The sequence below is a fragment of the Lasioglossum baleicum genome, chromosome 15 (assembly GCF_051020765.1).
Source record: "Lasioglossum baleicum chromosome 15, iyLasBale1, whole genome shotgun sequence".
NCBI lineage: Eukaryota > Metazoa > Arthropoda > Insecta > Hymenoptera > Halictidae > Lasioglossum > Lasioglossum baleicum.
The window spans coordinates 1,810,615-1,837,722 of NC_134943.1; the positions used below are offsets into that span (position 1 = coordinate 1,810,615).

General features: G+C 43.1%; 1 protein-coding gene across 4 annotated transcripts; it reads left to right on the plus strand.

Annotated features, from left to right (window-relative positions):
* The first annotated feature begins 1,121 nt into the window (after positions 1 to 1,121).
* On the plus strand, positions 1,122 to 26,955 carry Lov (BTB/POZ domain-containing jim lovell protein). Of its 4 annotated transcripts, none has more exons than XM_076438795.1 (3): positions 1,122 to 1,823; positions 10,165 to 10,525; positions 14,697 to 26,955. In XM_076438795.1, the coding sequence occupies exons 2-3, from the start codon at positions 10,335 to 10,337 to the stop codon at positions 16,678 to 16,680; spliced, it is 2,175 nt and encodes a 724-aa protein (XP_076294910.1). In that variant the 5' UTR covers positions 1,122 to 1,823; positions 10,165 to 10,334; the 3' UTR covers positions 16,681 to 26,955. The 4 variants fall into 4 exon arrangements, with proteins under 4 accessions (XP_076294910.1, XP_076294909.1, XP_076294912.1 ...); XM_076438794.1 differs by lacking the exon at positions 1,122 to 1,823 and adding an exon at positions 1,854 to 5,334; XM_076438797.1 differs by lacking the exon at positions 1,122 to 1,823 and adding an exon at positions 5,341 to 5,597.
* The last annotated feature ends 153 nt before the right edge of the window (positions 26,956 to 27,108 follow it).

Genomic DNA, 27,108 nt, shown 5'->3' on the forward strand with positions numbered 1-27,108 from the left:
AAAATTGTTAAAGAGGGTAAGAACTGTTTGATTTGGAAAACATTAGGTTGGAAAAAGAAAGTTCTTGCGGCTTTTATTATAAAATCAAAATAACAAAAACCGTAGAAACATTCTTTCCGATCTAATATATAAAAATGTACCAATTACAGGAATTACATGTGTGTGCGACTTTGCAACTCATCGATCCTAACAAAAATTGTTTCACTTAATAGATTGCAATAAAAATTGATTTTTCAAATTTGATAAAAAGTTCTGTGAACCCTATATGATGGACGTGATACCACAGCGTAGCAGTGAATTTTAGTTAGTTTGCCTAAAAATGCACAACAAGTCATAGAAACGCACGACGTATCTAAATACTCCGACGTCAAATGATTACTAAAAAGAAATTAGATACAATAAAATTTATTTATATTACGAGGCAATAGTAGTAAATGTTTGACACCGAACGTTTCATTGCAACAGAAAGAATCCGTACCGCAAGAGTCTAGAAACTCGTCGAAGGAACGATCTATCCAAGCACGGTAGTAAATCCCTGGGATCTAGCGGTGCCTCGATTACAAATCCTTCGGCAAGCGTGAAACACGCCGGAACACACCCCGTGCCGAGAGAAGTGACCAGTCGGTCGTCGTCGGGCAAAGGGGCTCGCAGGTTAACGAGCAGGTGTATTTCTCCCGAAGGCAGTGATATTTAGGGCAGGAAGAAGGCAAGGAAGGCTACCGGACCTCCGGTAGGTAGAGAATCCGCAGGTATCTACGCGAGGGTGTCTCGAGAGAGAGCATGGGCAAAACGGTGTGTCTAAACCGGCTAGGAGGACGGTAAACATTCGACGGTGGCGTGGGTGCACGTTGCGAGGCCAGACGAAGCGAGGCAGTGTCGAGGCAAGAGGGCAAGAGACAAGAACAAGGCAAGAAGAGGCAGGAGGCAAGGTAAGGGACACACGTACATGTTGAATCGGCGTAACGCGTTCGACGGGCCACCGGAAGGACGGCGTATGGCGGAGAAGCGAAAAGATTGAACAGGACAAGAGAGGAGAAGGAGGGTCCGATGGGCTGGTACCCACCCAGTTGGAGGTGGCACAAGGAGGTGGGACTCTTCGCCTCGTTCTCCACTTTCAGTGGCAAGTCCGAAGAGGCAGTCACAACGCGACTGCTCTAAGAGCCAGGCCGCCCGCCGCCACTCGACCGCACACCTGTTTCGGATCGTGCATCTACGTGCACACCCGCGCCCACACTCTCTCTCTCACACACGCATACGTACATACACGCCTGTCCGAGGTGCATTCACACCGAGCCGTGGTTGACAGTCGACGCGTCCACCACCTGCGGAATTCCACGCGTGCGGCACCGACGCCGGCACGCGTTCGCCAACCTGTGATAAAACACTACCTGGACAAGAACCTGGTCAATGATCGATCAGGCCTGCAACGGTGCACTCTCTCTCGTATGTGCCGGGACGGTGATTCATTTAACTCGATCCGAAGGACGAAGAACGTTTGTTGTGACTCGTGTGCCGACTGTAACAGCTGTCGGAGTCCACGTGTGCGAGCTAGGACGCTGTGATCCGCACCCAGGCCCGTAAACCCGAGGAATTGCGAGCGATATTTTTACACGGTTTCAAAGTACATTCCGTAACAGTGGTATTGTGATGTCCGTGGGGATCGAGATCACTACGATGTACCAACCGCGTCGTTTACGCCGAGATTGCACGTGTGCCGGGACAGATTATAGTGATGTTCTGTGCTGAAGTAGAGAATTTTGCGGATAGTGTGGCTGAGAAACGTGCGTTTCGGAACCGTGTCGAAGAACTTACTGCCCTTTACGGTACGTTTCGGGTCTTGAACTTTGGATTACGTTTCTTGCGATTTTTCTCTATCACATTTTGCTACGTTTACACGATGACGATTTGATTTTTCGACCGGTGTTTAAAAAGTTTTGGGTATCCGCGAAGGTTGATCATATCGCCGTGTAGGTTCGGTTTCTCGTAGATTTTAACGTGTACGGGAAAACGTTCTTGGACGCTGCTTTCGGAAGTAATCGCGATATTTTGGTCAGTGACGTGTATAGAATATGATGTTACTGTTAATGTTCGAGATCGAGAGTAATTTATCGCGACGTTTATATACTTGTGTAAATTTATTTTGCTTCGTTTGTGCAGTCTTGCGTGTTTAAACACATTCCCGACAACACGTTTTCTATTATGACGAACTAGACAATCAACGACATTAGTCTAAATGGTATTTGTACAATATAATGTTTATTGAAAATACGAGGAACGCGGCCCGCCTTCAGTGTGAATAAAACTCGCAATAATAGTATTTATCGATGCAACTTTTTGAATATTCAAAATCGAAAATATACGTGGTCTCAAACACTGCTAGAAAAGTTTTGCCAGCATTAACAATTAGTTGTAAAAGATAACAATTACCCGCGGTATTCAAAAAATTATTCATCACGCCTCTAAATTTTATTTAAACGGATTGTTTTTTAACCCTTTACGTTCATAACAAGTGACAGTGAATGTCCTCCGTTGATAGTTATTATTTTCTTCGTTCAACAAGTGACGCATGTTCATCAATTGTTACCTGCAAATCTGTAAATATTATTTAACTGTGAAAGGATTTGTTTAGATAAAACTACAAATGTTTCATTTAAATCGTAATTTTTCAATAGTTAGTTTACGTCATTATAGACAGTGGATCTTTGTGCAAATCGCTTGATTGACTTTGCAATAAGGGGGAATCATTTCGTTCATTCCTTAAAAGAGTACCAATATCATTAGTCAGCAGTAAACATAACATTGCCGTGCATAATTCAGCTTTGAATCACAGAAAGTTAAAATTTAATCAAGCCTACTGCTTAGTATAGTATGTCGATCAAAATCAACAGGAAAAAGAAAAGAAGACGTACTGTAAAAGTTTACTACTGAAAATGAAGCCTGCCGAATGTAGTTTAAAAATCTTTTAAACTGTTACTCCTAAGTGAGTTAAAATAGACAATTCAGATTTGTTTATCTTATTAGTACTAGGTTCATCACTAGTTACCATCATGAAGGGGTTTTTACAAAAATTGATATATAAATTTATTTATTTGCGTGTAAGTTACGCGGTAAAAGTCACGTCAAATTTCAAAAAATTCAGTCTTGTTAATCGCTATAACAAATCAAAATTAATCGCTGTGAGTATTCAGTACATTCAGTGTTAAATCCTAATACCACATTTCTTACAATCAGACTTGTTGCATTCATACTGGAGGTAAATAACAATCTGTTTTTTTCTTCAATTATTTAATAAGTTGACTGAAGTTACATCTTTCTGCTCTCTCTCTCTCTCTCTCTGTTTTATATTTCACTTACTCATTTTGTTCATAAATGCATAAAATCCACAGTCCACTTATAACCATACAGGTATTGAAATTTATTAAACGTAGGAAATAGTAATACAAGATTCTTCTTTCATTGGAGAACCCCAAAGTCAATAGGTCGATTAGAGTTATTGCGGCAATAAGGGTTTGCTTAACAGCCAAAATAACAGCTGCAGATATGTGAGAAATGAGAACAAGGATATTGAAATGAGAATGATTATTATGTCGACCGCGTTTGTATCGCGACTACTCCCGTTCTAGGGTTCTCTTCTTCTACAACAATCATTGCTAGTATCGCGGATTCCATACATTCAAATTGGCGAACAAAAACGGTGAAAAATTAAAAGAATTTCTAAACATCCGTATACTACTTTCAACTTGTTAAAATTGTCAAACCAAAACGATTTCGATTTAGCTCCTGCGTGTTGCAACTGATGCAGAAAGTTTTGATTTTGTATGAAGATCTTCGGTGAAACGTTTAGATTTTCTGCACGTGAGATATTTCCTAAAGAGTGCCAACTCCGAAATAAAATAAGAAGCATAATTTTACGAGTCATATATCTACATAACAAGGAAGTTTCGCATTGTACTGGCTCGAGATTTCCTCTAAAAATTCCATACATAGTAATCCGGAGCGTATTAATCCTTGCATAGCACACAATTACGGACACGTGATACTTAATATTCGTGTAAGTCCTGCTCACGGGGGAAGGACGGCTCGAGACTTTCGGGCCGTGCTTGCAGTTTATCGCATCGCGAAGTCTACAAGACGTAAGAGTATTCAGCCGGGCGCTACATAAACGCACACAAGCGAGCACGCTGCCAGCATAAGGGAGAGCCCCGCGTGTAGGTGTAAGGTGAAGGAAGGAAACTATCTACAGTTCCTACTTTCCTATGGTGTCCCGTTGCGATTCGAGATCCTTCGAACGGTCCTGAACTTGGAATTCACCCTCTCAGTGCCACCTCCGTCGGCGGCCTTGACTCCTCATCTTCCTCGAAATCTTACCGACTCTCGCTTCGTATTTATCTTCCCCGGTCAGCGATCGACCGATGAACTTCATCCCAGCTTCAGGGCAAACACATCTTCGCTGTAGATAATTTTTTTCCGGGCACAGTGGTCGATCTCTCGGAAAATCTTCGCAACGAGAAAACAGAGGATAGGTACAAACGAACAAAAATTGAAAAATAAAAACTCGTGGATTCGATCGGAGTACCGGATACTTCCGGTCAAAATCACAAGCTCACTCTCTCAGCGAGAAAAGTGTGCGTGTTGCCGAAACGGGGTGGACTAAAATCCGTAGAAATAAAGGTGAAACCGGGGTACGATATCAGGATAATCCACACACGTGGAATCTCCCCACCCCCCGGAGCCCCCGCCCCCTCGGGGTGTGCATGTCGTACTTTTCTTATCGGTTGCATCGGTTCGCGGATAAGCGCATGGATTCGTGCCGGGCGGCGGAGGAGAAGGGGGGAGTGGCACGGAGAAAACGTCCGGCGGTAGGAAACGCGAGTTAGGGCAACAAGAAGGAACGCGTCTCTCGTGGAACAGTAGGTTTCCCTTGAAGTAGAAAGGAAGGAAAGGGGTAGTTGGCGGTCCGCGAATGTTAGAGCGGCAGGACACACGCCAGAGGTGCCGAGAGGTGGTGGTAGGGTTCCTGCGCGCGGGGCGGTAAAGTGACGAAGAGGAGGCGGCGGTGGTGGTAGCGGGGAGCGGGACGGGGGGACAGGAGGGATAGACGGTAGAAAGGGGAGGAGGTCCCGAGGTAAGAGAGAGGGAGGTTGGTTAGTTAGTGCGCGAGCAAGTGAGTGGCGTGTATCGTATAGGAAAAGAGACGACATCTCCCGAGAGGGAGGGAGAAGTTTAAGGAGCGAGAGGGGCGGGGATCTTAGGAGGGGCGCCTAACGTCACGGCGCATTCACTCACCGGCCGTCGCCGACGCCGCTGTGCCGCACACGCAATCCACACGATACGGTCAGTTTTCTCTTTGCAAAGTTTCTTCGATTTCTTTTTCGTTGCTGGTGACACCTGATGTTTTCCTTCGTTCAGTTATCATGTTTTGACGTTTCGTTCGTTCCGTCTCTTTCATTTTCTTATTTTTTTTTCCTCGTTGGTTCTAACTTTTTCGTTTTGATCGACGATCTATCGAGAGATCGTCCGCTCCATCGAAGACGATCGGTGCCGAAAGTGTTCGCCAAACGGAACGATTAATCATCCCCGTGGCCGGCTGATAACTGGTACCAAAGTGATATCGAGTATATTGTATAGTGGATACGCGGGTACACACACCGGGTGTGCCCCGGGAATCGCGAACCAATCCGATTCTTCTGTGAACACGTTTGTGCTTTTATCGAGAAGACGATTGGTGACAGTGAGGAATCAGCTGATCGTTTAGGGGCGCCACGCTCTCTTATCCTTTCTCTGTCACTCTCTCTCTCTCTCTCTCACACACACACACACACACATACACACTCACTCACACTATCACCCGCGCAATCCTCTCTGTCTATCCTTCGGCGACGTCTTCTCTTCCCCTAACACACACACACGGCAGCTACCACGCGGCCCGCCGGCTGTGTTTAGCTTTCCCGCCAACGAACCATCCGCGCTCCAGTCGCGCGTTACTCTGTCGGACCATCGTACCTATAAGTTACCTTCCCGATCTCCTCATATTGTAGACACATGAGTACGCAACGGGACAGTGCCTGGAGAGATCGCTCCACAATGAAGTGAGAGAAGACGAGCTGCTCGCTTGCCAACGAACGCGATGGTATTCGCCATCCAAGTGACATGTGTGTTTTCTCCGGCTCATCTTAGTTATTTCGTGTGCAAAATGGACTGTGCTCTGTGATCTTATGTTCAGCAAAGATCGTTGCTACCGTCTCGCCGGAAACCACCGTGTGTATGCTCGATGCCACGTCGAGATCAGAAGGCGAGGTAACGAATTACGATTGATGTGTGATCGTTCACAAGGATTTGGTTCGTATTTGCATTATTCACGAAGCAAAACTATCGGAAACAGCATCGTTAGATTGTGAATACGCTGATGTCGGATCAGTATCAATGTAGCGGACGCGATCGGTATTGTTATTAATTAATCCGTTTCGATTATCGGGAGTGTAGAGAAGATTTCACATGAATCTCTGTGTCGACTAACCGGCCGTAATTAACGTACGATTTCGAATTTCGTTCCGGGTGAAAACGACTCGCCATCGTTACGGGAGAACAACGAAGGACGTTAACATCGAGAGTATACACGGTTTCATAGATATTTGAACGCGCTTTTTTCGAACACGTGCAAGCTCGACAACAAAGTTACGACGAGTTTTCGACAGGCGCACAGTGACGTAGCACAGGATCGCGAAGCCTGAGGATTCGTCTGACCCTCGGCAAACCAACCCTGGAACAATTTTTTTTCTTTTTCCGCCGTAGTTTTTATCTCGTCGAAACTGCGGTTCGTGTCTGTGAATAAATTCACCGGTTAAATGTTTCGCGTTCCCCAGTGTTTGCCTGTTTTCCGTAGTAGGTACGCGCGATGTTGCGGGGTGTTTTCGCTGGTCATCTTCTTTCGTTGACTTCCAGGTGGTTTTCGTGTGCCGCAAACCCGTGAAAATTCAGCCTGCTCGGTAAATCAAGGCTCATTCGATGCGCATTGTTTACCCCCATAGAGGAATTCAAGTTACAGGTCGAATTGATGATAGTGACGCACATTATCTCGAAAGACAGTTGAATAAATCGCAGCATACGCGCGAAATGAGAAAGCTTGCGCGCGCTCCGCGAATCGGCTCCGAGTATGTTGCTATGGTCTTGACTGTGCGTGCGAAATCCGTAACATTTGCCCTAAGATCGTGCGAACATTTTTGCAATAACGTTTCATGATTTCTTTGCAATTTTTACGCGAGCTTTAGACAAAATGTAAGCAGATAAAAGTAGAAATTTTAATATCATGGTTAGTTATCCGTGAATTTATCTAGTGAATAATAACAAACATAGAGAGAGAAATATGCGAATTCCATTGCCGAGATCAATATTAAATATTAACATCTGCAGCAATTTCAATAATAACAGTTCTTCTAGGGAACAGTATTTATCTGACTGGTGACTTCAATGCTTGATTTTGACGTGCAAATACTTCCAAAATCGAAATAAGTAGGTGAAACGAGTCTAAACAATTCATTGCTTCCAAACACGTAGTGTATTTGTGATCTGTATCCCGCAAACCTGTATACATAGTGATGTTCACACACAAAATATTAGAAGTAAAACGATACTCGAATGAATAAGCATACAAACACGCTAATAATTATTTTGCATTACTCTAACAACTTTTCTTAGCTCCAAAATGTAATGAAACTCTGCACTGATAATCTACGTAACAGCGAAAAGTAATTCATAGTAAATCATTTTATAACGTTCCAAATGGCAAAGTAAACAATGTCAAAGAATCACGTAAAAAGTTTAATTATTTTGTCACATGTGTGTTATATCGACGATAAAGCCTTATTTATTTATTTAAGCAGGTCCTTAATTATGAAAATCACGTTTTCAAGATTTAGACAATATTTTACATTGTCTGAAAAACAATTTCTTTCGTCGTGTTAACATTTGCAAAGTATTACGATCATAGACATTTTGATTTTGTAGTATATGGTACAATTTGTCACTAAAGTTTCTAATTTACTACACAGAGTAACAGCGGATAGCAAATATTTCGTAAAATATCTCACAGTTTAAAACTTTTGATCACTGCAGAGGCATTGCCGTTTTAAACATTCTTTCTTAAATCGACTTGATAAACTACAAAGCGTAGTCAGTGAAAATTACAATTTAAGAAAGAAACACAGCTTCGTTGTCAATATTTTAACAAATACCCACGCTGGAATTGTTCTAAAATTATTCTATAAAGTATTCACTTTTCCGCAAAATTTCTAATAACAAGCGCTCTATTAGCTACAAAACGAGTATTTTTTACAAATTCCTGAACAGCAGGAGACAATTAATGGAAACCATCATGTGTCGCAATACATATTTCAAAACTTTTCTATCACTGCGGATTTTTCGTTCTGAATTTTCCTACCACAATAATTGCTTCTTTCTACGACGAGAAAAATGTTACTAAATATTCCATATGTAGATACCGAACAATTTCTGAAGGGTAAAATATCAATATATAATTTAAATTTATTGCGAAATTAATATCTCTCTTTGCAGAAACTGAGAATCAATGATGTAGTATAACAACGCGCGCCATTACTCGCCACGCCATCATTGCCGCGCCATTTTTACGCAAGCAAAAATTCGCGAGATGCGTGAAATCTAGATCGCGTTGTTTCGGTAAAAAACACAATAGACTATTCACCAGTCTCTTAATATTCAAAATTTACATTATAGAGTGTAAAAAAGTCTCTTCATTCGCGCAATAAGCTCGAGAAATAACTGCCATTCTAAGCATGCACATTTTCTAAATACTACAATTTCCGTCGACTATGTTTAAATACTCTCTTTGCGTACCTATCCCACGAGTTTATTCGTCAACATCCGCTTCATACGTATTAAAAGCGCCCCTCGGTCTCGCTCGCACCGCCGCTAACCATCGCACCCCATACACTCACCTGCTCCTAAACCTAATCGGCCTAATGAACCGTGCGCAGCAATGATCAAAGTGTTCGAAATCGAAGATTTTAAAAGTACAGAAGAGAATAAAGCATTCTCTCAATAACCGGCGATCGTAACCTCGAGCGGGCAAATCCCGCCAAAAACCACAAACCCTTATAACCTGCCCACTGCTAAGTAAACAAAATGTTTATGCGAAAAAATCTTCGCGTCTAGAAAAGTTCAAAACAATCTTCATTGTATATTCTATATAAATAAACTAATTTCTGTTTTGGGAGGGAGGAATTCTAACATATGTACATCGTTGGCCATTACTGTCCACCCTAATCGCTCCAAGTCATCATTTCAATGAACTAGACAAGAAATGGTACAATTACCTCTATTGACTGCATAACTTGCGTTTTTTCTTCTATAAAAACAAGCAAAAAATAGTTTCATTCACTATTTTCCATACTGGACATGTTCGGAACAGATTGGAAGCTCGTTGTTGTTCAACCTTAAATCATAATTAATCTCCTTTCCCCCACCCCTGAATTGTTTTCCTAATGTTTCGCAAGCATTGCAGCTACTTTGAGCGGGATCAGAAGTATCGGTGGTCTCTAATCCCTGATGTAGCTAGCTAGAAGTATCAGTCTGTCTTTTGACCTTCGATGAAGCTAGGTAGATGCATTCGTATATTTTAACCCTGGTGAAGCTAGTTCGAAGCATCAGTCTGTCCTGTGACCACCGGTGGAGCTAGCTAGAAGTATTAGTGTTTTCTGATCCCTGACGAAGCTAGCTAGAAGTGTTAGTGTGTTGTTTGGCTCCTAATAGACCTGGTTAGAAGTATCGATGTGTCTTCTGACCCCTGTTGAAGCTAGATCGAAGCATCAGTCTGTCCTCTGACTTCCGATGGCACTAGGTAGAAGTATTTGTAATTTTTAATCCCTGACAAGTATTAGTGTGGCTTTAGACCCCTGAAAAGGCTAGCTAGAAATACTTATATCTTCTAACTCTTGATGAGGTAGCTAGAGGTATTAGTATGTCTTCTAACCCTTGCCGAAGCTAACTACAAGTATTAGTGTGTCTTCTGGTCACCGATGAAGCTAAGCTTCCCAATATACATGGTTCAAGAAAGGCTCGGATCTCTGTATCCTCGACGTTGATTGAAGTCGTCAGAACGATTCACCATGTGATTTGTTTTGTTTCCAGGAGAACAGCGCCGTTCAAGATAGTGTCGAAGGGGAGGCATCGTTCACGGTACGTGCGTGGCCACTCGCGTGCGTGCATGGAAAATAAAGACGACCGCAGAACCCCGAGGTACGAAGGAGCACGAGGCGGAGCAAGGTGGCTCCGCTAACGACACGAGCGGCGGTGAAAAAATGTCGAGCGCCGCGGACAGTCCCGATGGGATGGCTTTGCAGTCGCACTACTCCCTACGATGGAACAATCATCAGGCCCACATACTACAGGCTTTCGAGGCACTGCTGCACGCCGAGATACTCGTCGACGTGACCCTGGTCTGCGCCGAGACCAGCCTCAGGGCGCACAAGGTTGTCCTTAGTGCCTGCAGGTACGAAACGATCATGCTGTTTTCTTGTTTGTCCATCGTGCTCTCCATTATCGGGACGCTGTTCTTCTCCTCTCGATACACGAACGCGTCCCGATCGGTGTCTTTTGTGTTTTCTGTGTTTCTCTCGGTGCCGTGTGCTTTACTAAACGCCGCGATGGCTTCGCCTATCAGCCGAGGATCGCGCGTTAACACGTTGACTACCGTGTCATCCGTATTTGGCTGACACAATCATTTGTCTGGATTTCAAGATAGACTTTACTGAAATTCTTTGCGGCGCAAGCAGACTGCAGGAGGGTTGGAAGAACAGTTAATATTATAAATCTTAACTTCAGTTCGTGTATAGTTTCATCAAATAGAATAAAATTAAAGGAGAAATTGACGTTCTTCGTATTACAATCGGCGAGGTACCGACGTACGCTGTCTAACATTTATCAGATACCTTAGTCAGAATAGATTATACATAACTAGACTGCGGATGTTTATGCATTTATAGAAAAATTGAGTAGACAAAATTCAAAATTGTTGGAAAATTGCTGGAATTGAAAATGTCAATTGTATATGATTTCTCCTCTATTAAAATCATTAAGGGAAGAAATAACATTCAATTTGATTTCTAATTCTTGCAATCGATGCAGACAATTTTTATTTTGCATAAAGATCCGCAGTCTATACATAACTATTACAAGTTTGAATAACCCTTCGTGAACAACGCCTAATCGACGGATTCTTTCGGTGTTACGGACCTGTTGATGATTTAGAGTTTTTGATATTTTCCGTAGCTGTCTTCAAATTCTAGAAAGTAAACAATGACGTCGTGCCTGGTGGTGGTTAATTAGATTGTTCTGATTTACACAAATATTTATGCGTGAAACAGTATACGGTCAATAAATTTAGAGGAGCTGCTCGTATAAGTACATGAGTACGCGCCACGTGAACAGGTGAACATGTGCAAAATAAAAACAAGTGTGTGAAAACAGAGACAATCGAAACCAGTATGGAGCCTCGATGTCGCAATAATGTTGATATCTATTATATCTTTTACGATGATATCTTTTACGTTCTTCAGCAAACAGAATCAAGCTACATTTTCCTACATTTCTGTAACTTATTAACAAGAATAGTACATAAATACAGGAAGAAGTAAATCATTAACAAGAATAGTACATAAATACATTTCAAAACATTTAATCTCCAGTTTCTGTTTGATATTGAAGTTGCACTAAATATTTTTAATCGGCTAAAGTTTTTACGGGGCTGGTTAAAAATTATTTACTTTTTTTATTTGACTAGCAAAAGTATTCGCAAGTCTCTTTTTATCAACACGTTCGAAATAGATGACACATTTAAGTCTTCGCATGTGAATCCGTTAGATACGTCACATATCGGTCTCATAATAACAGTATCGTCCCTTATTATGATTCGTTTATAATCATCTTATTTAAAAATTGATTTGGTTAATTTTCATAGAATTGCTTGGTAGAATTCAATAACTTTAGATAGACAATAATGATAATAATCGATAGTATACAATTATTGAAAATCCTGTAGACTTCCGGTAGATAAAGTGTTAACAAATTCACGAAACATTTTTATTCACCAATTTGTAGAAAGGAACTGTGCAAAACGAATGAACATTAGCCTCTTGCACCGAACGAGAATTCGACATTTCCTAATATATTTATTAACGACTGTGTTCGGTCAGAATTTATTGATATTCTTCAAAGATATTTCCTAAGTAAAATAACGTGTAGCCATTTTATACGTTATCTATGCTGATAATTTGAAGCATATATGCCGATGGCATTATACTGTTGTACGTTCGGATCAATCTGCCTCAAATAAAAGATTCGCGTGCCTTGTACAAGAATTGCATGTTTATTTTGTCGAATAATCTCTGTGAAAGAAATGTTACACAGCAATATCTCAAATAGATTAACGCGTTATTCATGAAAGTATTTCTGTGCATTTTAATTCGATCTTTTGAACGGAAAATGAATGTATCGCACACTTTCGACGGAAGTGAAACAACTCGGAAGAACATGTTCTCCAGGAAATTGTTTTAGAACATACTTAGGCGTTATTTTATTAATCAAATTCATGAACAAGAAGAATGCTGATAAATTAGGCTCGATAGTGCTTGTTCATAGTAATAGTTCATAATGAAATGTATTTCTCGAATACAACAAAGTATTGTACGAATCGGAAGGGTGTCACAACTTGATTGCAGATTTTAGGGATTCATGACAAAAATTAATAAATAGGAGAAATTGTAAACTATAATAGTAAAATTAGTTTAATCGTCATCTCAAACTAGTAAAATCATTAAGAGAATTTAACAATCTCATATTATTTTCAACCTATTGAGAAATGAAATAAATATCTATATTACTCCATCTGCTTACAATTGTGATAGAAAATTTTGCATAAAGATTAAAATTATCAAAATTATTTAGCTTCTGTTCCCCGCACTTTATCTTGCACAAACATTCGCAATCAAACCATAACTGTTCTCTATCAGACGCATAATGGAAATAAATAAGATTTGCATGATTATCAGAAAGCATTTCCACGAAAATCGTATAATGATAGTTACAAAATTGCGTTTCTTTTGTTGGTTTCGTCACAGGTGTGCGACATGAATGTACGCAACTGATTCGTCTTTAATATCATATAATTATCGTTTATAATTTGTTTTTCTTCGCGGGACAAATAAACCCGAGCAACGCGCGAGTGCAACAACAATTTAAACGACGGACAAGGGTTAAAAGAAGTTTCTCTCGCACAGAAACGAACGCTAACTAAACTTTTTCCTTAACAGTGTAAATTGACCTACGCGATATTTCCTCGTGGCTTACTGGTCAACTCTATCGAGTACACGATGTTAATTCTGCTCTTGCCACGCGAAAGTCTTGTAGCTACCTGGCGATTCGTAAGGGAACGGGGCTAAGTCTTGCTTCAGCTTTTTGCACGCGGTTTCAATCTGTAAAGCATGCTACTCCTCTATTGTCGACTGGCCATACTAAGAACCGAAGAACATATACACCGGGGGGACAACAAATAAATGCCATTTCCGTCCGTGTCCGACGTTAGGCCATTTCCATTCCGTTCAACTCTGACGGCGTAACGATCGCAAATAAAATATCTTCGGTGCGCACGTTTCGGGCACAGTCAGACTCGCTAAAAGAAAAATGACTTTTACCTTTCAAGCAAGTTTAAAAGACTATAAATACACGTGTAGTTGGTACGACGTCCAAACTCTTTTAATCATCGTACGGATTATGTATACTCGGTTCTTGCTGTAAGTAAGGGTTGCGTGTCTGATAATAGCGGAGTAAATCAAGCGTAATTGTCTTATAAGAAGTAAAAGAACTGGGGAAGGTTAGAGAGAGAGAGAGAGAGAGAGAGAGAGAGAGAGAGAGAGAGAGAGAACGAGAGAGACGATAGTACGAAACGCGTGTATGCATGCTTAGGTACCGGTTGCTATGCTTTCTCGTTCCGTACAATGTAACAGTATGAACGATATAAATCTACCTTTAAGGAGACAGTGCAGTCAGGTATTATTTCGTTGACAGATCCGTGTCAATAATTACTTGGTCTCCTATTGTAGGGTTTTAGGATTTTGATCAGCTCCTGACATCAGCCATGGAATCTTCCAACTCCTCTAATCCACACTCGTTGTTTCTTAAAACAATGTCTTAACATTGTAGACCAGAGACGCCGATTGACGTCTGCTGTTTTTCAAACGCTAATTACAGGAGACGCTGGTTTACGTCTTTCAGGTTTCGCGTGTGATCATGTCATACGAGTAAATGTTTCGGAACAATCAACGGGAGAAATATTAGACAGAAACAGATAAAAAGAATTAAACTGCGTCGATGCATTAGCAACGAATTATCAAAATTAATAAAGAAGAAAAACAAATTCTTGTTTGGCTCCACTACCTTGCAATTGATGAGGAACATTTTTATTTTGCATGAAGATCCGCAGTCTTCGTAACACACTTTTGAAAGTATTCATTAATTAAGACCATATTGTGGGATTATGGTGTGGGTCTTCTAGGAATTAAGATCGTATGCAAGCGTTCCGTCCACAATATGATAATTTAAAGAATCCTGATCCCATAGTATCGCATCGATAACCATGTAGTAAGACGATGCGTTTACGTTTTCAGTCCGTTCTTCGAGAGGATATTCGCGGAGCACCCCTGCAAGCACCCGGTGATCGTGTTGAAGGACTTCCCGGGTCACGAAGTTGCAGCGCTGATCGACTTCATGTATCGCGGCGAGGTGCGTGTTGGTCGCGAGGAACTCCCAGGACTGATGAGGGCGGCAGAAAGTTTGCAAGTGCGTGGATTAGCGTCATCTGAGCCGAGGCCGGCGTCCCCACCGGAAACACCGACTGCCGATCTGCTTCTTGGCGAACCGTCGACGCCCGAGGGCGCCAGGCACAGTACCCCTGAAGAAGATGACAATGCATCGGAGAGCACGGCGCCGCCATCCACGCGAGAACCAATGGCGGCCACGGCGCCAACAATCTTTCATCCGGCGAGGGATCATCGCGACAGGTTACCGCACATGAGTCACTTGAACTTTGGGATGCGCGAGCTACGGGAGAGCTGCGGATCGCCGTTGTTACCTCGACGAAAACAGGCACGACCGCGAAGAAGATCCGGCGAACTGGTACCGCAGGATCTCAGTCGACCGCATCCGCCGGCAAGCCTGAGCCCACCGACGAGCGGTCTGAACCTGAGCAATCAGCAACAGTCACAGCAACACCAGCACCATCAACAGTCAGCGATCTCACAGAACCAACAACAGCAGGAGGATATCGCCGAGAACCTCTCGATGAAGAGGTCCCTGTCGCCCAGCGGAACCGATCATCACCACATGAAGGCGGAGAGCAGCGAGGCGGCAAGCAGTCCGAGAGGATCACCATTGACCGGCACGAGTCTACTACACCCTGACGGTTCCCTCCAAGACATTCCGTCTGCGGCAGCAGCAGCGGCGGCGGCGGCTGCGGCAGGCTTGCCGGCGATGTCGGCATTGTCGTTGACGCCACCGCATCATCACAGCGAGTACCTGACGAGTTTGGGCCAGCTGGCGGCCCAGTGGTTGCCAAGTCATCCGCAAGGTCAACTGCCACCACCACATCAGGGTCACCATCCGCGGGAAGGCAGTCCGCATGGGCCCAATAGGACGCATTCGTATCAGCAGTCTCAACAACAACAACAACAAGATTCGCAGTTGACACCGCGGCGCAGCTCCGTCACGTCGATGTTTCCATTGGACAGTGTGGCGTCTCTAGGCGGAGGACTATTCCCTCACGCTGGTGCTCTTGATAGGGGGTCCCTTTTAGCGGATCTCCACGATAATTTTAAACCGGAAACGCTGCACGGACTGTTCGGCGCGGCAGGGCTCGGCGGTCATCATCCAGGGAAGAAGCCCAAGAAGCACAGGGGTGACGGCGACACACCGCGCAGGTGGGGAGAGCATGGTAGTCGAGGTTTGCCGGTAGGAAGACCGAAAGGTCAGCACAGCGCGCCCAGAGGAGGGCCCCCGAGGTCCTGGACGAACGCGGAACTGACCGAGGCGCTTCAGCATGTGTGGAATAAGAAGATGACGACGTCGCAAGCGAGCAGAATCTTCGGTATTCCGTACAACAGCCTTCTGATGTACGTGCGGGGCAAATACGGGAAGAGTTTAAAACTTGAACAACTCAGAAGGGATTGCACGGGCGCGACGGCGGGCGACGTCGTGATGAACTCGTTGAACAACAACGTCAAGACCGTCCAGCCGCCCACGCAAATGACCCACCCTCTTGCTGGACTACCACCTCATCCAGGCGACGACAGTGGATTTCCTCATCATTCGTTGCTCGGAGGTAACCTACCGCAGGGTTTCTTTCCCGACTTCGCGGCGGCGGCGTTCCCCGTGCCAGTTAGTATGGTGCATTTACTACCGCCAAGTGAACAGAAGGCCTTCGATCCAACCGGGAACCCGGGTGGTGGTGGTGGTGGCGGCGGCGACCTGTCCACGTCGCGGAGTAGTCGAACACCGTCGCCGATTGACCATCATCACCACCATCATCACGAATCGTTGCAGCCGCAACCGCCTCAATCAGCGCCCGCGCTACTTCAACAAAACGGTTCGGATTAGAAAAAAATGTCGCTTTACTCGTGATCATAGGTACGCGCGGTAATATTTATTATCCTTGTTGAAGGACCACGGACACGTCGGTGTCCGATCAACCAACCATCCCGTTTAACGATCCCTCGACACGTACACGAGACACATATGCCTCGCGGTTGCCGTTTAGCACGCGAGCAGCGATCATACACACGCGACGACACGGGCGAGTACACACACATACATACATACATATATATACACACACGGTGACACACATGGCCCCGATTTTTCCGCGAGATTGTTCTCTTTTTCACAAGACTGACTATCACCAATTACAGCTCCCGGGGTAAGTTCGACGGACGTTCCGCCCTGCTCAATCCACGCTTAAGCCACGCTGTCACCGCGTTTCACTTCCCCACCTTTTCACTGTTTCTTTCAACTTTCTTTGTCTGTCTTTCTCCGTCAGCAAAAATATTGACGTCGCCCCCTTTGTCCGTCGATCGCGAAACGCCAGACTCAGTCGAGCGTGCCGGCGAAATTCTCTCTCACGAGCGAGATCCGTCTCGTTTCCTTCGGACACGGTCTTCGTCTTCTTGGTTAAAATTAGTGATCTGTGCCCCCGGAGACAGAACGGGGGAGTACGAAGAAGATGAAGAAGAAGAGGAGTCATCACCGGTGTCTTTTCTGGTGCTCGTTCCCTATCTCCCCTAACTCGCCAACCACTACCGCTACCGCTACCACCCCCTGACCTTCTCACGACCCCTCGGTACGCATTTAAAGTTGACGGAAAAGCGGTACCACTCCGGCTAACAAAGATGCAACGAGGCGTTTCGAAGCGGAGATTTTCGCCGGCGTGCGAGACCACTCGTATCATCACTATAAATAGTTCCTGCTACAAGAGCGATTATACCAAATAGTACTGTAAAACGGCTGAGTAAATACGACGGCTGCTGTATGGAATAGCAATTGCTGGAAAAATGCTCACACTCCGATTGCTTGGGGATCGCGGACCGTTCGCCGTGAAAGTGACGCACGATACGGGAGAGAGAAAGAGAGAAAGAGAGAGACGACGACGCGCTTTCTACTTCGAATCATCCTCGTGGCCTGTGATGTACATGAGGTAAGGATCGAAAGACTTGAACAATAGTGTTTAAATGTTATATCTACAGATTGTTAAGATAAACCTGTTCCACATACGCGTTCCGAGGCAGCAAGGTGACACGCGCGCGCACACACATATATACTTCGCAGACGATCGTTACCAGATTTTGACAATCATGCAACTCGCTGACACTGTATACAGAGATTATTTACCCAGTGGCATTTCGTATCGCGGAATATTCTTGTTCACCGAGCAATACTTGTTATCATCCGACACACCGTGTATTACCGTCGCGGTACTTCACACGCAGACCGTTGATTAAGTAAAACTCTCGTGGGATGGTCCCTGGCTGCCTCCGTGGACTGCGTTCAAACGAGCTTCCAGTTGAATATTATTTTATACGTTTCCCAACCACGTTGACCGAGGATATACAGTTTACACCGATACCTACACAAATATATGCGTGCATCACTTTCTCGCGCGAACCGTTCGCGAGTCGTTGCCTGATTGGATTCTGACACCGATAGAACGCCCGCGACAAATACTTGCGAACTCTGAAATCTGCGCTGATTCGTAGAACGACGTTACGATCGGGGAGGGGTTGGTGTTGTGCATTTAAAATATTATACATAGTCACAGGCAGGGTGCTCGCGCGCGGACTCGCCAAGATTCGCCTAATTCTCGCGACACCCCCGGCTTCGGAAGAGTTACGGTGACACGTTGATCCGGTATCGTTTCCGATGGGTCGGTGCAATAACCGCGCGGTTGGATCTGTAAATAATGTTTTCGGGATCGTTACGAACAAACGTCTCGGCTCTATTCGCTGACACTTGTTGCTCCGTTAATTCTTCTTTTGTATACTATCTTCTTCGAGGGCGACCCCCAGCGACCAGCGCGATTCGAGCGTCGGGAACACGGGCGTCGCTGTTACGCTTATAACACGAACAAATCGACCGGTCGACTCGTTGGAGAACGCTCGAGAGGTCGACGCCCCCTTCGAGTCGCTCAGAAGAAAGAAAGAATGAAAGAAAGACGAAAGATCTGCTCCCCCTGACGCTTGTCCTTTCTTCCCGACGGGAGAATATGCATGTCCGTGTTCGATCGCGCGAATCTTGGCGAGCCACCGGAAGAATCGCGAATCTCGCTCTCGGCGAACGTAACAAGAGTCGTATATCATATTCGAAACGAAAAATGCTAGAAAGGAACGAGGAAAAACGATACGGTGTAAAGGGAAATATAAACGGAACGAACGAACGAAGGTACGAACGAACGAACGAACGAATTCGTAACGATTACGGACGATATGAATGCTAAATGGAAATTTTAATCGTAGACCACAATTTCGCAACAATATTTCGACAACCAGACGGAAGCGCAGGGTAACTAACACATCAGGGATAGCCACAGACAAATCTACGATAGATAAAGAAAAAAAAAGCTACATATTAAACTGTAAAAGTAATGATAAAGAAAAAAAGAAAAAAGTAACGTGTAAAACTATAATACATTTACGATGATTATTTCGTTAAAGAACTTAAGAAAATAATAAAAAAAAAGAAAGGATGATTTGCGAGAGATAGAGAGGGAAGAGATAACGAAGAGGAAGCGGCAGGAAAAAGTGATTAATTTCGTTATTGTCACACCTTGCTACATCTAGCGAAAGCAAAATTAAAGATATTATTAATTAAAAAAAAAAAGAGAAGATGAGAATAACTTAAGTAGAATGTAATGACGGGAGAAAGAGCGTATGGATACGACGAGAGGGGGGTTAAGTAAATATTAGAGAGACCACAGGCTTTGAGCCCCAAAATAGCCTGTACAATACAAACTGATATTATTATTGATTATTAATATTATATATAATATATATACAGGGTGTTCTAAAAGAGTTTATAACTGCTTCGACGGATTGTACCGCACGTTTTGCCTCGTACATTACATTGATGCGAATCTTTTTATTGTTTCAATAATATTCTATTTTATTCGCTCCTAGTATCGATTTGACAATAGCTTATCTCTGATTTAGCTTGAACGGTAACCTTGGTTTTTTTTTTAATACGTTCTTGTCGTTCGTCAACCGTATTCATAATTCATCGTTTCGACGTTCACGGTCAACCCTTATGTCAATTACTGGGTACCTGTGTACCCACTTTTAATTTCTTTTTCCAACTCCTTCAATATTTTTTATGAATAAATAGGAAAATTATCGTAGACTTTTAATTCTCCGAGGATCATAGATTAATTTACACACAAATATGTAGTGTAACATCATTAAATGTCGCCGGAAACGGTAATTGACACAAGGGTTAAACGCACGTGATGTTTACACCGATGATGTTTCTCGAGGAGACACTCGAAGCGGTACGACCACGTCGAAAATGGTTTTAACAATTTTTTATCCACTCTGTTGACGCGAGGAAGAGCGAAATAAGCTGTGGCGCTCTTGCGAAAGAACAAAAAATCAGAAACAGTAGGGAGATTGCGTGTGAGAGAAGTAATAAAACGGAGGAGAAATTAAAACGCGAGCGAAAGATTGAATGATCGACCGAACGAATGGTTGTGTGTGCGCGTGTGTACGCGTGTGTGAGCGAAAGAGAGCGAGAAAGAGAGCAAGGGAGACACACCCACACACACACACGTGTCTCCCTGAAACGTTTGTAATTGTACGTAACGCTAGAAGTGCAGATAAAATTTAATGATCGTACGCGTGAGTATGAGAGTGACTGCCAGAAAGAGACTACGTAATAGACATATGTGATAGGCACCCATGTGCAGACTTCAGTATTATTTTGCAGTTAACAGGGGGGGGGGATACAAGAAAGGATCAGTACGTTAGTTAGGTATACTCTTTTTAATGAAAAGAAAAAGACCGAAAAAACAAACGAAATGGAGAATGAAATCTACGCCTGTTTCGTTGTTCGCGAGGCCCTTAGGAGATTGGGGAAACGACTCTCCTGATCGCCGATGGCACATTAGAGCGTGTCTTCTTCTTTCGTGCCCCTAGTACCGAGGGAGGGACAATTCGGGAACATTTTCGGGACGGGGTGGGCAGGGTGAGATGAGGGAACGTAAACGATCGAGCATGTCGAGAACGAAAGATACGCGAGAGATAATCGGACGACAGTAACGGCACGATTGCGCGCGCGAAACGGTGAGAGAGAGAGAAAGAACGATAGAGAGAGAGTGAAAGACTCGTAAGGAAACGTGCGTTGCTTATTCACGAGTACATACGGTCAGCCCGCGCAGAGTGTTTCGGAAACCGTGCCCGAAAACCGGAAGCGATTTTTCGAGACTGGAAATGAGTTGGAAAAAAAAGAGAGGCGACGGCTAGGTACGTTTGCAAAGTCTTATTCGACGCATGCTCGACATTCGCATTCGATTTTCTTGGAAGAAGTGTTACGCGAGAAAATTTCTTTTCTCGTTCTCTTTCAATCGTCTTTTTTTCTCGACTCACTTCTCCGTCACGAATCAACTCCCTTGGCGGTTATACAACGCAGGGATCTTGGAAATACTTTGCGCGTGCATACACGACGAATACACGGTGTTCTCGAATGATTCTTGTCGTTCGGGCCATCGCGTCGGTCGGCCCGAACCGCCGCACGCCGCCGCGCCGAGGCGAGGAATTATTCGAGGCTCGTGTGCACACGCGAACACTATCGAGACTGTCATTGTCACACCGGGATTGTAGATAGAGAAAAAGGAGAACGAGAACGGGCAGGTGGCGTATCGATTGGTTGCTCTTTATTACCGCGAGACGTACGCATGATTACTGCGTGTGTAGTACAAGTTAGTTGAAGTTTTAAAGGGTCGCGATAACCGGTTAATAAGGGTTGCCCCGATAATAATTATTGATTCGTTATTAGAGAGATTTCGGGATACGCGTACGCACGTGAACCGTGGGGACAAATAGATTGGGGGATTGGAAGGGTGGAAAGGTTGTATTCGAAATGGTGAGAAGCACAAATTCCATCGGAACGTTATTATTATTCGTTTGTTACGCATCCACCGAATGCAATTACTAATTTTTTCGTGGGTAACACTATTATTATTACTATTCTCATTAATAAATTTTTTTATCGCTATTATTATTATCACCACCGCTATTATGTATTATTATTATTATTATTATTATTATTATTATTATTATTATTTATCATCAATTATCATTCCTTCTGTTACGGATACGTAACGACACCTAGAAACGCTGCTATTATTATTACGCATTAGTTAACGGGTCGATCCCCGACTGATCGATTTACTCGCGCTTTTTATGATCGCCTCTGGCGGGATACGATCACGACATATCATTAACTCTATCTTGGTATCGTTGACTTTTTAGTTGGTCTCCGACGCGTGTCAACCGTCGGATGCTTCTTCCGACGAAAGTTGATTTTTTGGCCGGGCGACACGGTGTCTCGGGGAACGAAGTGCGTCGAGGAGGTCGCGGTTTCGCTCAATCACGTGAAACTGGAAGGAATATCATGAATAAACGATCCGAAATCGAGTATCAGTGAGCAATCCGGTTCAATAAACCAGCAATAATGAACCCTGAAATAGCATTTTCTATTCGACCATCATCGCGGATACTCATCTCATATTTAAACTGTAAGATGAATTTTATACAAACGTTTTCCATTTGTTAGAATTTGTCAGAAAAACGGTGCACTGCTTATCGATAATACAATCCAACAAAGGTTTATTAATGTATATTCCAAGACTGATATCCTCGAACATTTTCGGATTTTGTCCTCGAGACATCGTTACGCTCGGCCGAGATGATCCTCTTATCAAGATACTCTTTCATACAACGTTGTCCGTTATTTCTTTATTCGTTAATCATTAAGTAAGGATTACCGTCATTACTATTGTTATCAACGACGCAACAATATCGCGATCGTTCTCATTTACATATTGTCGTCGTCGTCGTCGTCGTTGTCATTATCGCGATAACTTCGCAGCCGCCTCCGCGATTCATAGTTTTTTCTACCGTCGCTGCCGCGATCGCAACTATATTTGAAAGATACATACACTGTTACAATTGATACTACCTATCTACCGCTATACGGGCACAGTTTATATACCGAATGGGACACAGGAATACGACAAACGAGAAACACTTTTGATTTTTCTGGGACTCCGCGAACCGAAGTCGCCATCTTAAGTTCCTACAGTACGAGGATGAGAGTGTACGATTTTATCCGAACAATACGAGAGAGGAAACGAATAATGTTGGGAACGAAGCAAATCAGTGGAGAGAGATAGAGCGAGCAGAGAAAGTGGGAAAAGTATTATTTACTCGTTGACAAAAGTGGAGACAGAATGATTGAGTGTCAGAGAGGGAGAAAGAGAGCGAAAGGAATACCGAGCGATAGAAAGAGTGCGAGAGACAGGGAGAGAAAGACAGAGAAACAGAGAACGTGTACGCAAGAGAGCGATTTGCCTCCGAAAAATAATTATTTTTAATTTACGTGAGACTACACTTGTAAATAGGATCAAAGAGCGCGCAGGCGATTATTTATGCGTAATATATACATACATATATATACATATATTATATATATATATATTTATCGATAATTGTGCAACGTGAGCATTGTTCTTCGGATACAACCTGCAATTGAACGATAGGGAAAAATGGATCAACGCAAAAAATTGTGAGCAAGAGAGAGAGAGAGAGAGAGTACGTATAAGTGTATGAGCGAACGCATGTGAAAGACGTAAGCAAGAGAGAGATAGGGGGGGAGGGAAGAGAAATTGTGAGCGAGTGTGTAAAATTAGACACGCGGTTTCTGTTTCGTCGTGCAATATTGTAATTGTGAGGAAGTGTGCGAGAGTTTCCGGAGTTCCGTGCATCGAGTGGAAAGTGCATCACCGTATCGGAGGGTACGCGTCATCGTTGCAAGATGGCGCCGCGAACTTTTCGATCGTTTGCTCGGTCGCGGTGTTATCGGCTGTCGATACTTGTCTCGCGTTCTCGATAAAACAGACGATGCGTTCGGCGCAAAAAAAAACAAAACAAAAGAGGGATATCGTACGGTTCGATCGTTTCGGCGGGAAATTTGATTTTCGAACGGGATTTTTTTGCGGGTTTCTGTTCCGTTTTTCCTAAGGCAGATTTTCACTCGACACGGACAAGGGAGATCGTTCTATCGGTCACGTTCGATCGGGTTTCAAATGGTCGTGACATGGAAACCGTCAAATCGAATTTCACCGAGGAAAGAACAGAGGAGGAGGAGGAGGAGGAGGAAGAAAGAGAGAAACGAAATAACGAAACTCATTGTATAAAGCGACAGAGAAATGAAAACGAAAAAAAACCAGGAAACAGATGAAATAGTTACTTGCATCGGTTGTGCTGTCACGTAGTTCCTAAATCGCCCTAGCCTCGCCCCGAGCGCACGAAAACGAGAAATAAACAAACGATTAACGCTCTTTTCATTCGTGGTACGGTAAACGCTGCGCCTTCGATACTCTTGGTTGAAGGAATAATTATTACTACCTTTATTGCTGATTATTATAAATATTATTCCTCCAACGATCACGAGTTGTGCCACGGGCATGTGACCGTGCCGTGTACATCTAGTTTGAACGATAGCCCTTTATGCGCCACGTCCGATAAGATCGAAAGTTCTTATTGCAATAATTAACATCGTTGTTATATAGTTTTCTTTTTTAGAATATGTATACAAAGAGCGCGCGCGCGAAAGAGAGAGAGAGCAAAGAGTGAGAGAGAGAGAGAAAAAAATTTTTTTACTGTAAATCTCTAAGAAACTATGCTTTAATTCGTGACGGGCGCCCAGAATAAGTGATATATATATATACATAAATATATATAAATATATATATATATATAAAAAATATGGTGCTGAGCTGTATTTACCGTACGACGAACAGAAGCGTCTTATGAAATATAGCAGAAATAATTAAATAGAATGCGATCTGTACGATATGTACGATACACGGTGAAAGCTTGAACCGCGATACAAGGGAGGAAACGACGATAGGAGAAGCGCGCACATCGCAGAAATATAATATAATGATATATTTATACTAATTACGATTGTACCATAACGATTATAATACTACTTATTATATTATACAGAGCCGTCGCCACCCAGTATATTTTTTACAGGTTTACATTGTATTACAGTTTATAAAGTTTGATATACAATAACAATTACCTAAGCGACAGAATACCGTGGACGGAAATTGCCGCCGCGATCCGCCTATTTGTTTATAGGGGGCATCGCGGAACGATTAACGCCACGGCGCTGCGCCACGTTATTAACTACAATACTACCGAGTGTTCGAGGATCGACGTTCATTTCCATCAAAGTGACAAAATCGAAGTCGCCAATCGTAGACAATTCCTATCGGGATCGGGCAAGGTCGATCAGAAGTCGCGAATCTCTCTAACCGGAAAGGGGCGAGACTTCTTTTCCTCTTGCCATTAATTCGATTTTAGAACGAACAGAAATTAATGTTGTATACGTATCTAGTTGTACAGGGTATGCGAAATGTTACCGAAGTCGAGGAGCGTCCTTCTTCGGAATGAAGAAGTTTAATAAACATGAATGCAACAATTATTTGTTTCTTGAGTTTCGAGCGTTGCTCTTTTATTGCATCGAGCAGATACGAACTTTGTAAGGATAATTTCCTTCATGTCCGTTCGCAAAATCCATTCAGTCATCGCATTCATTGCAAATATTAGGTCGTCCCAGAATACCGCGACATGATTCCTTGCATTTCGTTGGGGCATTGGCATTTAGTAAGATAAATAAGTAAAATTGGTAAAGTGATAGCAATGGGATATTAATAAACATTCGCTTTTCATGTAATACGTTTACTGCCACGCGTATTTGAAGAAGAAACGATCAATAATTTTTCTACGATTATTACTAATAACAGTTCGTTAGTTAACCTTACAATCTAGTTAACTTTATGCATTAATAAATTTAGTCGATCATTTTTAACTCCATCGATTTAAGTCATCGATGACCACCGTTGAACGTGTTAATCAATTAAACGAAATTTTTTGAAAATTGGCAGATGTTTATGAAACGATCTAATGCATTGCGAATATCTTGCTTGACAAACGAAAAACTATCGTGTCACATATGAATTGTATCGAATATAAAGTGAATGAAATATAGTATTACAATTTCGTTGTTCGAAACTGTCCAATCGCATAATCGATATGCACGAAAAGAATTATGTCTCCATTTGGGGCAGGGTTTATGTGCATCTAATTCCACGGATTCCAGCTCCCCCTCTCCGTGGAACGATAAATATGTTAAAGGGGAGCCTGTCCTTTGCACGAGACAGTAGTTCACGGAATGAGTATAAAGACTACCTCGGTGCAAACCTTGAAACTCAAGAAAAAATAGCTTCGAGACGCTTTCCTTATTCACGAGTACCGAAGCTCGAATAGCTTTCCACGCATATTCTGTATACGATTGATCATAGCCGCATAATGTGGATACAATTGGATTACTATCGAGCAGAGTTCAGGCTAAAATAGTTCGCGAACGAAAGAAACGAGAAAGGTAGAACCGGAGAGGTTGTGGACTCGCAGTCGATGTCTCTTTGCTCTGCCGGGTGGACAAAGAACTTTTTTGTTTTCACTATATTAAGACGAGGTGAAGGAAGAGACTGCGGCTCGTATTCGGCGATGTATAATGAGAGAGAATAGTTCTCGAACGAATCGAGAACTCCCTGCGCAAACCGAGGGAATCATGCCTCGTTCCTCGAACACTCGTTGCCGATAATGCATAAATGAATGCTACATGACTTGTGATACGTTTACCGCTGGTTACTACAGAGACTTCCTAGCCGGGCCTACGACAGGACCGGCACCACTAGTTCACTCACGCACACGATTCAACGTTTATACGGATTTATTACGGATTTATTGATTAATCGAATTATTACGTACGTAATTAAATTAGATGAAGTATTTACAAAGAGAGATTAAACGAGGATCGAACGAACAAAACGAAACGATGCAGACTAACTAAACGGTGTTGATGCGCGCACGAGGCTAGGACGAGGCTAGCTACCTAAACCCCACGTTCACTCTTCGGACTAAAAATGAAATACACACGATAAAAACACACGTACACACACGACCCAATCGTATTCACCCGCCCTGATAATGAGAATTACTATATTAACCCCAATAAAAACTGTACATACAATTGCAACGTTCGCGGTGTTGTTTCTTCGCCATTTCTTTCCAGCCCCACCACCCTCCATTGTCTTTGTCAACTGTTTTGTGGGAGCCAACTTATGGATAACTCCAGTCTTTATGCAGTTGTGGTAAAACTGAGTGAATAAATTACATTATTTTCATCTTG

Excerpts from the sequence above, each read along its gene's own strand:
- Lov (XM_076438795.1), top strand. The coding sequence starts at position 10,335 with ATGTCGAGCGCCGCGGACAGTCCCGATGGGATGGCTTTGCAGTCGCAC. Across the intron at positions 10,526-14,696 it reads GTTGTCCTTAGTGCCTGCAG|TCCGTTCTTCGAGAGGATAT; the intron begins GTACGAAACGAT and ends TTACGTTTTCAG.